We start from the raw sequence: 16976 nt of genomic DNA on the forward strand, positions 1-16976 counted from the left end.
GTGTTCAAGTATGACCTTTGGTTTTGGACCAGTAAAAGCCCCTCCCACCGCCACCAATATACATCCTTTTATATATCATTTTACCATTTCCTTTTCTTTTCATCACTCGCTCCTATGATAATTCTCCTTTATTGTCTAGCTACATAAGTGTCTCAGTGTGTTGTACTTCAGTATGCCCCAAGATATCTGTAGTGAAACAATGTGAATACAGTTTATCTTATAGTCTCTGAATCATATGTATTTTTAAGATCTCCAATACTATGGCAATTGTTTTTGTGACCAACTGTGTAGGTATGATGCTATCTGTGTTGTGACTAGTTTGTTATTTTGAAGGATCTTTAACTAGACAGTTATTTTTCAGATTATATGACTGAAGAAGGTAGGAGTGTTATTATTGGTTACGGCACAGGTATTGATTTTTTTTTTGAGTTGTTGGTCAAGGCTGTCTAAGAGACTCTCAACACATGTAGCAAATGGCTGTTTCCCTTGGTTACTTCCAGAAGTTAAAGGCAAGTCCCTAGTGCTAAAGGCATCATAGTCTCCAGAAATAGGTCCTGAGGCCCCTAGATCAAGCTATACAAGTGTCACATTTATACAGAGGGTCTAGGTTGGTCCCATGCAGGCTCTCTGGTTATTGGTTCAGACTATGAGAGTTTTCCTGAGCCAGGATGGTGGTTTATATGGGTTTCCTGAGATGTTACTGACCTCAAGATACCTTGCTTCCTACAACCCAGCCCTCCTCAGCAGGACTCCTCAGCTGTGGGTCTTTAAATCTGTCTGCCTCCAGTCATCACTGGATGAAGGCTCTCTGATCCATTTATACTTGGGGAGTGGGACAAAGCTAGAATGAAGTGCTTTTGCTTTCAAAACTACACATGTGTACTTCTTTCTATTTGTTAGCTGTTTTATGTATTTTCTTTTTGTATTTTCAACATTATCCCTGAAAGCAGCTGTTTCTGTGAGTTCCCTTTCACACTTGCCTGTCACTTTGGATTTCCATGTGCTAATTTACAGATCTGAGCTACCTTTGATAAGAGGAGAGCACAAGGTGATTTTAAAGACTTGGAATTTTGCTTCTAAACCCAAGGATTTCTTAAGAGTTCCTGCACAGACAGTGTGACTGACTCCCCATGGCTGCTGGTTTACTCTTTGCCCCTGACTACTATTTTTGAGGTGTTAATACTAACACAGGATTTGTGATACTGATAGTAGTTATGTTTATGTGTGTTCCCTCCACTAAATTGTAAGACTCTGAAGAGAATACTTCCTAAAATCCATTAGCACATACTTTTTATGATGCAAATAAATAATGTAAAGCTAAATGTTGGGAAAAAAAGGAAGAGGGAAGCAGTGCCTGGTACTGGAAGTCTACCTAACTACTCAGTGCTAGGAAAACCATGGTTATTGGAGGAGAAATCTGTAAGCACTAATTTGCTAAACAAATATAACACCTAACAACACTATACAAACATTTGGTTTCTTTTTTTCGTTTTCTGTTTTTAAATTTATTTATTCATTCATTTATTTATTTATTTCCATTTTCATGCCAACCCCAGTTCCCCCTTTCTCCCCTTTTCCTGTCTTCCCACTTTTCTCCCTTCCCACCTGCCATCCATTCCTCAGAGGGGCTAAGGCCTCCCCTGTTTTATTCTTATACCAACAGATAAGTGTAGTCTTCATCCTCATCAAGGAAATATTTCTTTTCAGCAAGGAGAGACCACTATCTAAACCCACAACTAATCAAAATGAGAGTTATGGAGCCCAGTCCCAGTGGATACATCTATAAAATGTTCCCATACCTAAGGCTCAGGTTTAGAGGGGTCAGAAAAATTGTAAGAGCCAGAGGATAAAGGAATTTGCTGTAAGACTGTGCCTCTTAGTAACATCAGAAGCTACACTCAAAGCATCACTAATATGACTTTCTAAATTTGAGCTGAAAAAGGATGATACCAATAAGCATGCCAAATTAGACAGAAAAAGTCCATAGGGACTCAGCCCTACACAAAGCATTAGAGGCAACTGAGGAGAGCAGGGAGCAGGAGAAGTGACCCTCTTCAGTAAAGAGACTGGTTAGATAACTAGTACTACATGGTTAGCGCCCAAAACATACACACAAGTAGCATTATATGGACTCAACAGGTTATATTTGGAAATATATCTGTATGTACAAATACACATGTACATTCAATAACAATTGATGACCAGAGTCCATGAATTTTAAGGAGAGTTTAGAAATGTACATGGGAAGTTTAGAGGGAGGAAAGGAAAAGGGGAAATGTAATTAAAATAAAATCTCAAAAGCAAATACCAAAGTGTTAATGAAGGGAAATGGCAAATTCTTAGGCCAGTTTATTTATGTACTTATCCATCTATCTTTTCTGGTTGCTGAAAATTGAATTATTGCTCTTACAGAGACCAGAAGAAAAAGCCATTCTCTTTCTGATCTAATTATCAAAGCCTTGAGGATAGACTTGGAGCTAACCATGTAGTACCAGTTGTCTAATCAGTTGTAAAACTGACTACATGTTAGAAATGCTTATCAACATGTTGAAAGGATCAAGAAGGAATGCACAGTTTTGAGTTTACTAGAATAATTCCCCATGAAAACCTTCAAGGACCCTACATTCCATGATAAGTCAGTCTAAAGGTCAGTCGAGGTGAACAGGAGTGTCAGGCAGTCTTAGTAGGAGACACATATGATTAAATACAGCAAAAATACAAGTTTTCCAAAGCAGTAACAATATGGTTGTGGGAAAGCTCAAAAAGTCTTTATTCTAACAAAGAACTATGGGTAACTATGGACTGCTAAGACTCTAAGAAATAGTTTTCCCCAGAGAAGAGTGCAACTGATCATCTAACACCAAATGGTCAGTAATGAAAACATAGATACAAACACAAGTAACATTATACAGACTGAGCATGTTGTATTTATGTATTTAACAACAAGAAAAGAAATAAGAGGTCATGAATCTGAAAGAGAGAAAGGAGGGAGTATGTGGGTGCTTTGGAGGGAAGAAAAAGAATGGAGAAATGTGTAATTAATATTATAATATGAAAACATAGAATCCAAAATCTTTATTACAAACAAATTAGAATCTATCCAAAAGTTAAATAATATTTACCATTGTGTTGAAGGACAAAATACTAGTTACACCATAACTCTGGCAGCTCCTATTAAGGAAAGCATTTAATTGGGGCTGGCTTTACAGTTTTAAGCGTTTAGTACATTATCGTCATGGTGAGAAGCATGGCAGCACTCAGGCAGATATGGTGCTTGAGAAGGAGCTGAGAGTTCTACTTCTTGATCCCTTGGCAGCAGAAAAAGACTGTCACATTAGGGTTTGATTGAGCACCAAAGCACTCAAAGCCCACCTCCACAGTGATACACTTTCTCCAACAAGGCCACACCTACTCTAACAAGGTCATACCTCCTAATAGTGCTGCTTTATATGGGACAAGCATTCAAACACAATAGTCTATGGGGACTATTTTTTATTTAAATTAGAAAATAGCTTGTTTTAAATGTCAATCCCAGTTTCCTCTCCCTCCTCTCCTCCCCTGGACCCCACTGACCCCCTATTCCATCCCCTTTCTGCTTCCCAGGCAGGGTGAGGCCTTCCATGGGGGATCTTCAAAGTCTGACACATTATTTGGAGCAGGACCTAGGCTCTTCCCATGTGTCTAGGCTGAGAGAGTATCTCTCTATATAGAATGGGCTCTCAAAGTTCATTCATATTCTAGGGATAAATACTGATTTACTACCAGAAGACCTATAGATTGCCCAGGCCTTCTAACTGACACCCAGGTTCAGGAGATCTGGATCAGTCCAATGCTGGTTTTGGAGCTATTAGTCTGGAGTCTATGAGTTCCCCCTTGTTCAGATCAGCTGTTTCTATCGATTTCTCCAGCCTGGTCTTGACCCCTTTGTTCATCATTCCTGTATTCCAAAAACCACCACACATTATGAATTATCCTATTATAGAAGATAGCACAGGAACTTGGCCTCCTGTAAAGCACACCTGAGATATTATGAAGTTCATTGCTTACTAAGTTTTTATTGTTTCAGAGCTTAACAGAGTCTGTCGTTTTTAGTCACAAGGCCTCATAATTATGCTAAAGTTGTACATCCTATAATCCATACATCCAAGTTTAAAGGTCTAAACTTCTTGTGATAGAAAAAAAATGACTAGGATAATTGGTATCTAATAATGCTTTTTATATCTATAGTATTTTATCTTGCAAATTGTAGCAAATTTGCTTCTCAAATGTTCTGATGAATGCATCTTTGACTTCTTTATTTCTCAGACTATAGATGAATGGGTTCAACATAGGGATCACAGTAGTGTAAAATAGTGACACAACTTTATTGATATCCAGAGAGAAGCTGGTGCTTGGACGTACATAGATAAAGAAGAGAGTTCCATAAAGGATGGAGACGGCTGTCAGGTGTGAAGAACAGGTGGAGAAGGCTTTGCGCCTCCCATCGGCAGAACGAATTTTCAGAATAGTGATGACAATGTAAATGTAGGACAACAAGATGATCAGACCACTGAATACACCCAGGATCCCAGCCAAGATGAAAAGCAAAAGTTTATTCACCTGAGTATCTGCACATGCCAGTGAAAAAACAGGAAGAAGGTCACAGAAAAAGTGATTGATGAGATTTGGACCACAGTAGGGCAGGATAAAGGCAAAAGTGATATGGACCACAGTGCTTATAAGGCCTACGCCATAAGGCCCTATCACTAGCTGCACACAGACACGCTGTGACATAATAAGTGTATACAGCAAAGGCTTACAGATGGCGACATACCTATCATATGCCATGGAGGCCAGGAGAAAACATTCTGTCACTACAAACTGGCTGAATAAACAAAGCTGGACAGCACAACCTAAGAAGGAGATGACTTTTTTCTCCACAAAGATGTCAGACAACATCTTAGGACTGATGACTGAAGAGGAGCAGGCATCCACAAAAGACAAGTGGCTGAGCAAAAAGTACATGGGGATGTGGAGTCGAGTATCCAGACGGATAAGAATGATCATTCCCAGGTTCCCCAGAAGAGTTACGAGATAAACACAGATAAATATCAGGAAGAGGACAAGTTGGAGCTTGAAAGAGCTGGTTAATCCCATGAAGAAGAACTCAGTCACTACAGTTTGATTTCTGTGCTTCATTCCTCTGGATCAATGTCTTAAAACAAAGACAGATTTTTTTCTTTCTCTGCAGTAAATTTACAATTAAAGTTTAATTTTTCTTGAGATTTATGCTTTGCCTTCCTGCTATTCATTAGGGGTTCCTTCTCCAGAGCTAAACAAACCTCACTGCATTCTTTGATTGCTTTGTTTTTTTTAATGAATGAGAATTTTAGACCTACAGTGTGAACCTTAGAGTTTATGTTTCAGATGTTCCCTAACTTCAAGCTTAGCTAGTCTGTCTCAAAACACCTGTTTATAAAACAATGATATTTTAGGGAACATTACATGAGAAAAAGTAATTGGATGAATCAGTGAGTTTAGATTGAACTCAAGACAAGCAAGTGTTACATGTAATCTCCATCCCTACATGCTTATATCCTACAAATTTAAGTATTCATGCTGTCTAAGATATAATTTCCAATGCCTAAGGTGTAGAATTGTGTACTAAGGAAAGAAGTCAAAACTTTGGGATAGGACTCACACAGCTACACAGTACACTCTTTGTCACACATTCTCTGACACATCTAAATGCTTCATATTACAGCTTTAACTCATCATATATTCTGAGACTCCCAAAGAAGGGTTCAATCTTAAGTATTGATTGCTGACAGGATCTTTGGAGAGAAAAGTAAGTGATTTAAGAATAAAAACAGACATTTCATACTTATTGCAGAGAAATAATTTATATCTACATAATAAATTACATAATTGTTCACATCATTTATAGTAGCCAAGAATTTTAAATGGTCAAAATTTCCCTAAGTTAGTGAAACATTCAAGTACGATCTGGGCAACAACATAAATGGGTATCCAAAGCATTTGACTGAGTTGAAAAAAGCCAGGTCTAAAATATCATATAGTTTATGAGTTCAATGTGACAGCATTCTTCTAGAGGCAAATTATAGGAATGGAAAACACCTGAGTGTCAATGATATTGTGACTATAGAGGAAATGTCTTGCATTTGTCTGTGTGGGGATGAGGCATTTCTGGCTGTGTTTTTTTTTCAAATCTACCCTCCTGATGGAATCCTGTTTCCACATCATTATTGATCATGACATGGACCACAGTCATATGATACTTTACCACCAATAAAAATTAGAAAAAATATTACTAAGGACATAAACTACATACCCTTTGTTTTCTGAACATCTATGATTTTTCTAATGTAAGCACTTATTTAGCAAGAGTGAAATAATGTGGAGGAGTAGGAGAAGAAGGAACAGTTCAATAAAACAAGGTATAACCGGAGGTTTACATGTCTTGCATGGCCCCACTGCCATTTCTAAATAATCATTCAGAGACTTAATACTAGTTACAAATATTTGGCTTAGGCTTATTACTAGCTAGGTCTTATATATAAATCAACCCATTTCTATTAATCAGTGTATCATCACGTGGCCCATGGCTTACGGGTGGTACTCTGGCTTGTTGCTCCTTGGGCTGCTGCTGGCATCTCTCAGACTCTGTACTTCTTCTCCTGTATGTCTGCCTGGATTTCCTGTCTAACTCTATCCTGCCTTTCCATAGGCCATAGCAGCTTTATTTATGAATCAATGAGAGCAATACATAATCACAATATACAGAAAGACATCCCACATCAACTAGGGAAGAGGGACACGCAGTAGAAACAATCATAGCTATTTGAAAAATTGTACAAATCCAACCTCAGGGTATGCTATGACCTTAAGGTGCAATACTAGAAACTATTGACATGTATCTACTGACTTTCTGACAGGAAAAGTTTGTTAGCGTTTTGATTTACTGAAAGCTATTAATGAGAAAAGCCGCCAATACTTCCCAATGTCAAGAGTAATGGGATGGGAGAAAACATTTAGATGAGTATGACTAAGATTTTTAGTCAGAAAAACTCATAGCATTATGAATGTTTCAAAATTTTTATACTTTGTATGTACATAAACTCACTTCTGGACATTTATATTTTTTAATTAATAAATCAAGAGGTTAAATATAAAGCATTTAATGATGTTATTAAAGTTATATAAAAATGGCAAGGCACACGAGAATGCACAAAACTATGTACCAGATAATTGCCTCTATTAACAAAGATGTTAAAATACAACTTATTTGATAAATATTATACTTTTAAACTCTGTTCAAATTGAAATGCTAAATGAGATGATATTCTGGTTGTATAAAAGTTTGTTAGGCTGTGTTTCCCAGTCTTACCTTGGACACTAGCTGACTGAGAATTTAAATGAGCTGATTTAGATGTGTCCTTTTTTCTCTAATTATAATTAAAGGAGCTGTAAAAGGTGAATAAATTAGATCCAACCAAAACAAGACTTCTCAACTCTAACATTAGATTAGCCAATTAACCTTCCTTCTTATTGCATTACTCTGTGTCAGCTCTCACACCCCTACATCAACAGAAATAACACAATCGTGTGATGGATGAAATAATCAACCAATGTTCAATTTATTTTTCATGGTTAATGAACAAATGGTACTTTGCCAAGTCACTGAATTCATTTTGGCTATCTGGTCCCTGATGGTATTTATGTATCAATTAATTCACATTTCAGAAGAAATATGCCACAAACCCACCTCCTCATGTAACAGTCAAGTATCAGATTTATAATTGTTTATATGAGATGACTTACCCTGAAAATATACACTTGCCACCTTCAGCATTCCTGGTTATCCAGAAGTATAAATGCTATGCCATAGCATCTTGAAGCTAAAGCCTAATAAGATGTTCACTGAGCTAATTCAGCACAGGCTATAGAAAAGTGTTTCCTAAAGACTGGGAATAAATTGGCTTCAACTCCCTCAAGGAATCAGAATCCCAAGAGATAAGGTCTATAAGGAAAATGTTAACACATTTTTATTACTAGATTTACTACGGCCTAGATATAAATAAAACTTTCATAGATGGAGTTGGGGATATCTCATCACTAGAACATATATCTAGTCTCAGATTCAATCCCCAGTGTGCTCACACAAAATGGTAATATTTATATTCAATATTATATTTTGGCACATGTATAAATTGTGAAAATAATCAATCTAATTAACATATGTATTCTTTGTGATACCACATGAGGTCTATTCTTTTTTTTTTTTTTATACAAAGTGGCTAAATCTCAATGTTCCTCTGAGGAGACAGCAGCAAGTTGCAGCAATTGGCACCTGTTAAGACCCTGTTTCCAGAACGTCTGAGATTCTGGTTTTTTTCCCCTGCAGATCAATTACACCGGGGCCAGCATGAATCCAGCTCGATCCTTTGGACCTGCAGTCATCATGGGGAACTGGGAGAACCACTGGGTAACTACTAAATCGATACACCCCATCTTCGTGAAGTTAGGAGCAACTGTCCGCAAGACGCTCTTTTTATTGGCCTAAGTTAGCTCCATAGTTTCTGTTGTTTTCTTCCCCAACTGCAGCTCTCAGCGTGTTATTGCATCTGTCACAGGAGGTAGAGACAGCCTAGCAGGATTCTGCTGCAAAAGATCTCATAGGGTTCTGTTCTGGGTTCACTGGCAGCTGGGTTTTCTTGAACCATTAGTCTGGACATATCTTGGACAGACTGCAGCAGAATACTTTGTACACGGGTTTCCTATGTAGAATAAATTTAAGTCATAAAGATGTGCTTGAAAACTCAGTTCATTCTGGGCACATCAGTTATGCGATAAAACGTGCTGTTTACTGAAACTCTGCAGTGCTTAAATCATGAAAGAAAGCCTTCCTAGCAACAACAGAAAATAGTTTTTTATTTTTAAGAGAGAAAGAAATATTCTTAAAGTATCACCTACGACAAAGGTATTTACATAAGCATAGCATAATTAATAGTATATAGGAGCTGGAAGCATGTGGGCTATGGCTGGTACCAAATTGATGATGTAGATGTTTATGCCACTGTCACCACAGCTGTATCTAGAAAAATTAGTCCCAAGAAGGTTCATTTTTTTTTATCATTTTTTATTTTAATTTTAAATAGCTTGTTTTACATGTCAATCCCAGTTCCCTCTCCCTCCCCTCCTCCTGCACTCCCCTTCCCCCCCCCCCTCCCTCCCACCCTATTGCCAAATCCTTCCACATAGGGGATATCTAGAGTCTGTCATTTTACTCTTGGTAGGGTCAAGGCACTCCCCTAAGAGTCCAGGCTGAGAGAGCATCTCTCTTTGTGCTATAGGCACATGAAGACAGTTTGTATACTAGGGATAGACACTGATCCACAGCTCAGGGCCCCATAGGTTGCCCAGGCCTTCTCACTGACACTCACATTTGGGGGATCCAGATCAGTCCCATGCTGGCCTCCCCACTGTCGGTCTGGGGTCCAAGAGCACTCCCCTGTTCAGATTAGCTGTCTCTGCTGGTTTTCCAGCCCATTCTTTGCCAATTTGCTCATCACTCCTCTCTCTCTGTCACTGGGTTCCTTGGGTTCAGTTCAGTGCTTAGTTGTGTGTTTGCCTCTGCTTCCATCAGTCACAGGATGAAGGCTCCCGGATGGTTATAGACATCAAGTTCATTATCAGTAATGGGCATTCGAGGTGGTCCCTCCACTATTGCTTAGCTTGCCAATTGATGTTATACCTTTAGATCACTCGAGGTCACTCTGGTGCCTGATCTGTCTTCGATCCTATGATTCCCTCTTCCCCCTATTCTACCCCCACCCCCTCAACTTCCTGTTCCCCCATGACCAACTCCCTTCCTCTTTACCCCCTCTATTCTTCCCAGGTCCCACTCCCCCCCTACCCCTCGCCATGTTCCCCATCCATTCAGAGGATCTTGTCTCCATCCTCTTCTCTTGGGTACTATGCATATATGCATATCTTTTAGGTTATTTCCTGTTTCCCAGACTCTCTATCTGTGGAAGTGCAGACTGGCACTATCCTGATCCATATCTAAAATCCATATATGAGTGAGCACATACCATGTTTGTCTTTTTGCGACTGGGTTACCTCACTCAGGATGGTTTCTTCCAGTGCTATCCATTTACCTGCTAATTTCAAGATTCCATTGTTTTCTTCTGCTGAGTAATACTCCATTGTGTAAATGTACCACATTTTCTCTATCCACTCTTCAGTTGAGGGGCATCTAGGTTGCTTCCAGGTTCTGGCTATTACAAACAATGCTGCTATGAACATAGTGGAGCAGATGCCCTTGTTGTATGAACCTGCCTCATTTGGATAAATGCCTAAGAGTGGAATTGCTGGGTCTAGTGGTAGATTAATTCCCATTTTCCTGAGGAATCTCCATACTGATTTCCAAAGAGGCTGTATGAGTTGGCATTCCCACCAGCAGTGGAGGAGTGTTCCTCTCTCTCCACATCCTCTCCAGCATAAATTGTCTTCGGTGTTTTTGATTCTAGCCATTCTGACAGGAGTAAGATGGTATCTCAGAGTTGTTTTGATTTGCATTTCCCTGATGGCTAAGGATGTTGAGCACTTTCTTAAGTGTCTCTTGGCCATTTTAGCCTCCTCTACTGAGAATTCTCTATTTAGCTCTGTACCCCACCTTTCAAGTGGATCCTTTGGTGTTTTGGAGACTTGTTTCTTGAGTTCTTTGTAAATTTTGGAGATTAGCCCTCTGTCAGATGTAGGGTTAGTGAATATCTTTTCCCATTCTGTGGCCTGCCTTTTTGTCTTTTTGACTGTGTCCTTTGCCTTACAGAAGCTTTTTAGTTTCAGAAGGTCCCATTTGTTAATTGTCGATCTCAGTGCCTGTGCCACTGGTGTTATGTTTAGGAAGTGGTCTCCTGTACCAACTCGTTGAAGAGTATCTCCCACTTTCTCTTCTAAAAGTTTCAGTGTGGCTGGATGTATGTTGAGATCTTTGATCCATTTGGACTTAAGTTTTGTACAAGGCGATAAACATGGATCTATCTGCAGTCTTCTGCATACCAGTACCCAGTTATGCCAGCACCATTTGTTGAAGATGCTTTCTTTTTTCCACTGTACAGTTTTAGCTTCTTTGTCAAAAATCAGGTGTTCATAGGTGTGTGGGTTAAAATTAGGGCTTTCGATTCGGTTCCATTGGTCTACCTGCCTATTTTTTGTGCCAAAACCAAGCTGTTTTCAGGACTATAGCTCTATAATAGAGCTTGAAGTCAGGTATGGTGATGCCTCCTGAAGTTCCTTTATTGTATAGGGATGTTTTGGCTATCCTGGGCCTTTTGTTTTTCAATATAAAGTTGATTAATGTTCTTTCCAGGTCCTTGAAGAATTGTGATGGAATTTTGATAGGGATTGCATTGAATCTATAGACTGCTTTTGGCAAGATTGCCATTTTTATTATGTTGATCCTACCAATCCAAGAGCATGGGAGATCTTTCCATTTTCTGGTATCTTCTTTGATTTCTTTCTTCAAAGACACAAAGTTCTTGATATACAGGTCTTTCGCTTCCTTGGTTAACATTATCCCCAGATATTTGATGCTGTTTTTGGCTATTGTAAAAGGTGATGTTTCTCTGATTTCTTTCTCAGTCACTTCATCATCTGTATATACTAGGGCCACTGATTTTTTTGAGTTTACCTTGTATCCTGCCACATTGCTGAAGGTGTTTATCAGCTCTAGGAGTAACCTTGCGGAGTTTTTTGGATCACTTATCATCAAAGGAAAAATACATCAAGACGGTCTCGATTTTAAACATCTATGCCCCAAATACAAAGGCACCTACATTCGTGAAAGAAACATTACTAAAGCTCAAAATGCACATAAAATCTCACACACTAATAGTAGGAGACTTCAACACTCTGCTCTCACCGCTAGACAGGACCTCCAGACAGAAACTTAACAAAGAAACAAAAGAATTAATAGAAGTTATGACCCAACTGGGTTTAACAGACATCTATAGAACATTCCACCCAAATACAAAGGGATATACCTTCTTCTCGGCACCACATGGAACCTTCTCTAAAATTGACCACATAATAGGAAACATAGCAAATCTCCACAGATACAAAAAAATTGGAATAACCCCCTGCATCTTATCAGACCACCATGCATTAACATTAGAATTCAACAATAACACAAATCGCAGAAACCCTACAAACTCATGGAGATTGAACAATGCACAATCGCACCATCCCTGGGTAAAGGAACAAATAAAAAAAGAAATTAAAGACTTCCTCGATTTCAATGAGAATGAAGACACAACATACACAAACTTATGGGACACTTTGAAAGCAGTGCTGAGAGGAAAGTTTATAGCACTAAGTGCCCACATGAAAAAACTGGAGAACAGTCATACTAGAGAATTAATAGCACAGCTGAATGTTCTAGAACAAAAAGAAGCAAACTCCCCCAGGAGGAGCAGACGCCAGGAAATAATCAAATTGAGGGCTGAGGTCTATTCTTTTAGATAATTTCATGATACAATATATTATTAATTAGAATCACCTTGATGTGCAAAATATCTATAGAATGTAGCAGAATTACTACTTTTGGAAAATAATACTGGACACTTAATCAAATTGAAATATCTATAATAAAACTCTTACCCCCAACATGTAAGATATGCACTTTCTACAGACATACTTTTAAAATAAAGGCATTATTAAAAAATAGTTGATTTAAATGTACAGTATCAGTTACTAGAGATTGAGAAGCCTGAAAGGATAGTCAGATGTTAGAAGATGGATATTAAAACATAGATAGACAGAAAATAATATGTTCTGATATTCTTTAGCTTTGTAATAACTTACCAACCTGTTCATTTAAGGTTTGTATCATTTTATGCCATTTCTTGGTATGCAAAGGATTTATTTTACTGAGAGAAACCAAGCCTGGCAAACATGGGAAGTAGAATATGTTAGAATCATTAATTTCTACGTGGGAAGTCAATTGAGAGACTTTGAGAAGAGCAATGAGGGTGATATTTTGTTTGTGATTTTGTGATTCACACCAAGAAGGAAGTGCATTTTCATGTTTGAAGAGTGAGAACACTTGTGACCACTTTGCAACTTGAAAGAGAGGAACCATCCCCTCTTCATTTAGCTGATGCCACCACCTGGTTTTTCTCCCTGACATGTTCTTTCTTCATGCTCTCCAAAGTGATTTTATATCATGAATTGGATCAGAAATGTTTTTACTCAATATCCTTAGGTCTTATGATCAGAATCAAATTTTTTAGCCTGGAAAGTTCCAGAGACTGCAGGCCACCTTTGTCTTCCACAATTCTAAGACCAAATCCAAGTCACATATGCTGTGACCCAACCCAGTGTAATGAGTCTCTTGGATCCTATTCCACGTGTCTTTCCTGGGTCTACACTCCACAAAGATCCTAGTGATTTGCATCTCTGAAGGCAAAAACATCTCCTTGCTGGAGTTTGGCTTGGTTTTTCTTCTCTGCCGGATTGGCCTGTAGTGAGTACTACCTTCTAGGTGACATAGTTTATGTTTGCTGTGGCCCTTACTTCATGTACAGGTCTTATCAAAGAGGTTGTGCATCTGTTCGCTTGTGTACTCCTATACATGAGGGCTTATCAACACAGTAATTTTAACCAGCAACACATTACAATGGCTTCTTCAGAGACAATGTCAATGATGACTTTTTCTGTGATGACCCACCTGTGATGAAGAAGGCATGTGATGTCAGGGAAAGCTACCAGTCTATGATATGCTTCTCCTGGCCTCTAATGCCGTTCCTCCCACCCTGCTCATCTTGGCTTCCTATCTCTTCATTATTGTTGCCATTGGAGGATCCGATCCACGCACACCCAGCTCAAGGCCTTCTCAACATGCTTCTCGCACCTCATCTCTGTGACTTTGTACTATGACTTAATTCTGTCACTTTAACTTTTGCACAAGTTGCAGCCACCTTCTGGAGAGGAACAAAATGGTGTCTACCTTATGTACTATTTTATTATGTATGTTGAACCCCATGGCCTATAGTCTGAAGAATAAAGATGTGAAGGAAGCTCTGAGAAAACTCTTCAGGTTAGCTCATTTTGACGTCTAATTTGTTACATGCTTTGCATGATAAGACTAACTGATAGCAAACTACTTAGGGGCATGGTTAAAGATCTGAAAATCTAGAAATAAAATTTCCATTATTCAAAACTCAACAAAAATTTTCATTAATACACATGTTTTCTTTTGTTTTGTTTTTATATTGGTGAAATTTTAATGTAATAAAATTTAAATTATGGAGAGTGTGCTAACAATAGAAAATTAAATGCAGTCTGATAACAATTACATCATAATACTGGAAGAGCAGAGCACAATAATTTTCTGTATAGCTGACTCTTTACAGATTTAACATCTTGTAGAATATAGAGATCAAGAGGAGCTAGGTTTAGATCAGCAGATTAAACAGCTTAGTATGCAATCAATATAGTATTTGCATGTCATCAGAAATTAGTAACTAAATACTAACCTTCTCAGAGAAAATATTAGAGAATGACATTAAAAATAGAAAGACATACAAAAGTCCATTTGAATAACTTTCTCCTTTTATAGTGAAAATTCTAAGATCAGATTTTGAATAAAAAATCAAAGATGAATATAAAGATTTAAAAATGTTTGTAATATATTCTTGAAATAGCATTCAAGCGAAGTCTGTGCTTGGATTAAGTGGAGGTGAAAAGAGTAATGGCATGAGTGTTTTTGGTTGGGATAAGTGGGGAAACAATTTGGATGACCACAGAAATGCTTTCTCCTGAATTAAGTCAATAGTTTCTAACTATGCTCTTCATATAGATTGATGATTTTCTAAAACAGTGATAATTCTAACAAAATGTCTTCAAACAGCATTTTATGGATATTTACTTTATTTTCAACATATTATTTATGTATATATATTATATATAATGATATAATTAAAGTACAAGCCAAATGTGTTTAAAATCCCCACAGGTCATCAAAATTGAAATAAAGAGAAATAATGGAAATTACTTATAGATTTTGGTGAAAAATGAAGGTAAATAAAAGATGCTAGGAGAGAATCCTAACATCTAACATAGGGCCTGGATAAAGAAACTTGTGGGAACAGCATAAAAAATATGTACATCAAAGTGAAGTTGTTGGTTAGTGATGTAGCAGCTGATAGAATTCTTGCTAGCATATAGGCAGCGTTGGCTTCTTCAGTCTGCTATAAGAAACAAAGCCAGGCATAGTGCTATATGTCTGTAATTCCAGTCATCAGTGAGTGGAGGCTGGATAATCAGAAAGAACTTCAAAGTCATCTTTTCTACAGAGAGAAGGTGATGTCTGTTCTGTACTATACATGACCCTGTTTTAAGTAACAGGAACAAAATGAAGAACCAGTGACATTATTATGCCTTGCTTTTTATTAACAATAAAGTTCCTAAGCACATTAGAAACAAGCATGTTTTACATGTCAATCCCAGGTCCCTCTCCTTCCCCTCCTCTTCTGCCCCTCACCTACCCCCTATTCCATCCCCTTTCTGCTCCCCAGGCAGTGTGAGGCTTCCATGGGGCATCTTCAAAGTCTGTCACATCATTTGGAGCAGGGTCTAGACCCTCCCCCATGTGTCTAGGCTGAGAGAGTATCCCTCTATGTGGAGTGGGCTCCCAAAGTCCATTCGTGTACTAGGGATGAATACTGATCCACTACCAGGGACTCCATGGATTGCCCAGACCTCCAAACTGACATCCATGTTCAGGGGTCTGGAACAGTCCTATGCTGGTTCCCCAGCTATTGTTCTGGAGTCCATGAGCTCCCCCTGGTTCAGGTCAGCTGTTTCTATCAGTTTCTCCAGGCTGGTCTTGACCTCTTTGCTCATCACTCCTCGCTCTCTGTAAATGTATTCCAAGAGTTCAGTTCAGTGATAGCTCACCTAGGCTCACAACCAAAAAATATAAACAGTTTTGTTTTCTAATATGTTAAGGATTTCATTTTTTGTCTCCATGTGAGTACATAATTGTACACAATGTATCTTTTTCTCACTTGCTTTGTATTAGTTGTTGAGTAATTGGACGAAGTCTGGTATTGACTATCAATTTACATTATTAATGCAGTTTTAAAACAAAAAAACTAAATTAATTGGATGTGAAATATGAAAACTTATACTTTGTTACTGGATTGATGCTTAGTTTATTCTCCCTCCTAGGACTGATCCATTCTTGTCCTTGCACAATAGGTATTGTAGACATGCGAAGGAAACGCATTATGAATTATTAATATATGTAAGACAATCTGCAAGTTTTAATAGTTATGTATTGGTAAGGGTTTCTCATTGAACAATAAATGTGCAATGTTAAATTGGTTTTAGGGAAAATTATGTATGACAGAACAACTAAAGACAAAAGAAAAATGAGGATCTGGGAGATAGTTCACCTGATGTAGTGTCTGCCAATATTGGCTATATTTAAATTTTACTGAATATATAAGGTGCTCATTATTATCAATTGTAACAATGAAATTTAATCTCTGATAAAGGAACCCCTTCTTTAATCTCTGATCTAGAAACTTAATTAATAACCAAACCTGCCATATACTAAATTTTGAAGTATAGTTTTTAATTGCTTGTTAGAATAATACTAGTGTTGTACCTAGAGCATTGCTTCATTTATTTGAACATAAAGGTAGAAATCACTTGAAAAGATAGCAGAGAATTTGCTTCAAGGTATTGCTCCATATTATCCTAAAACACCATCTGTTGGGATTCCAAGAAAATAAATCATGTTGATTGATCTACTGCATTTATTAATGTAACTTGGATATTAAGAGGATTATAGCAGGTCCTTAAGGCAGAGGTTTTCTACCTTGTGGTATCCATTCACTAGAGGGTTATGGCTTTAAGTTCATATGAAGGTATAAGGCAGTTGGCTCAGAGCCAGGGGTACCAAC

General features: G+C 38.0%; 1 protein-coding gene across 1 annotated transcript; it reads right to left on the reverse strand.

Annotated features, from left to right (window-relative positions):
• Window positions 1-4221: 4221 nt before the first annotated feature.
• LOC101839347 (olfactory receptor 1002) lies at window positions 4222-5178 on the reverse strand. The gene has a single exon (XM_005065068.2). The coding sequence runs from the start codon at window positions 5176-5178 to the stop codon at window positions 4222-4224; it is 957 nt and encodes a 318-aa protein (XP_005065125.1).
• Between the last annotated feature and the right edge of the window lie 11798 nt (window positions 5179-16976).

This window comes from Mesocricetus auratus, unplaced genomic scaffold (assembly GCF_017639785.1).
Source record: "Mesocricetus auratus isolate SY011 unplaced genomic scaffold, BCM_Maur_2.0 Super-Scaffold_100004, whole genome shotgun sequence".
NCBI classification, from domain to species: Eukaryota; Metazoa; Chordata; class Mammalia; order Rodentia; family Cricetidae; genus Mesocricetus; species Mesocricetus auratus.

Coding starts and splice junctions, on each gene's coding strand:
- LOC101839347 (XM_005065068.2), bottom strand. CDS start 5,178: ATGAAGCACAGAAATCAAACTGTAGTGACTGAGTTCTTCTTCATGGGA.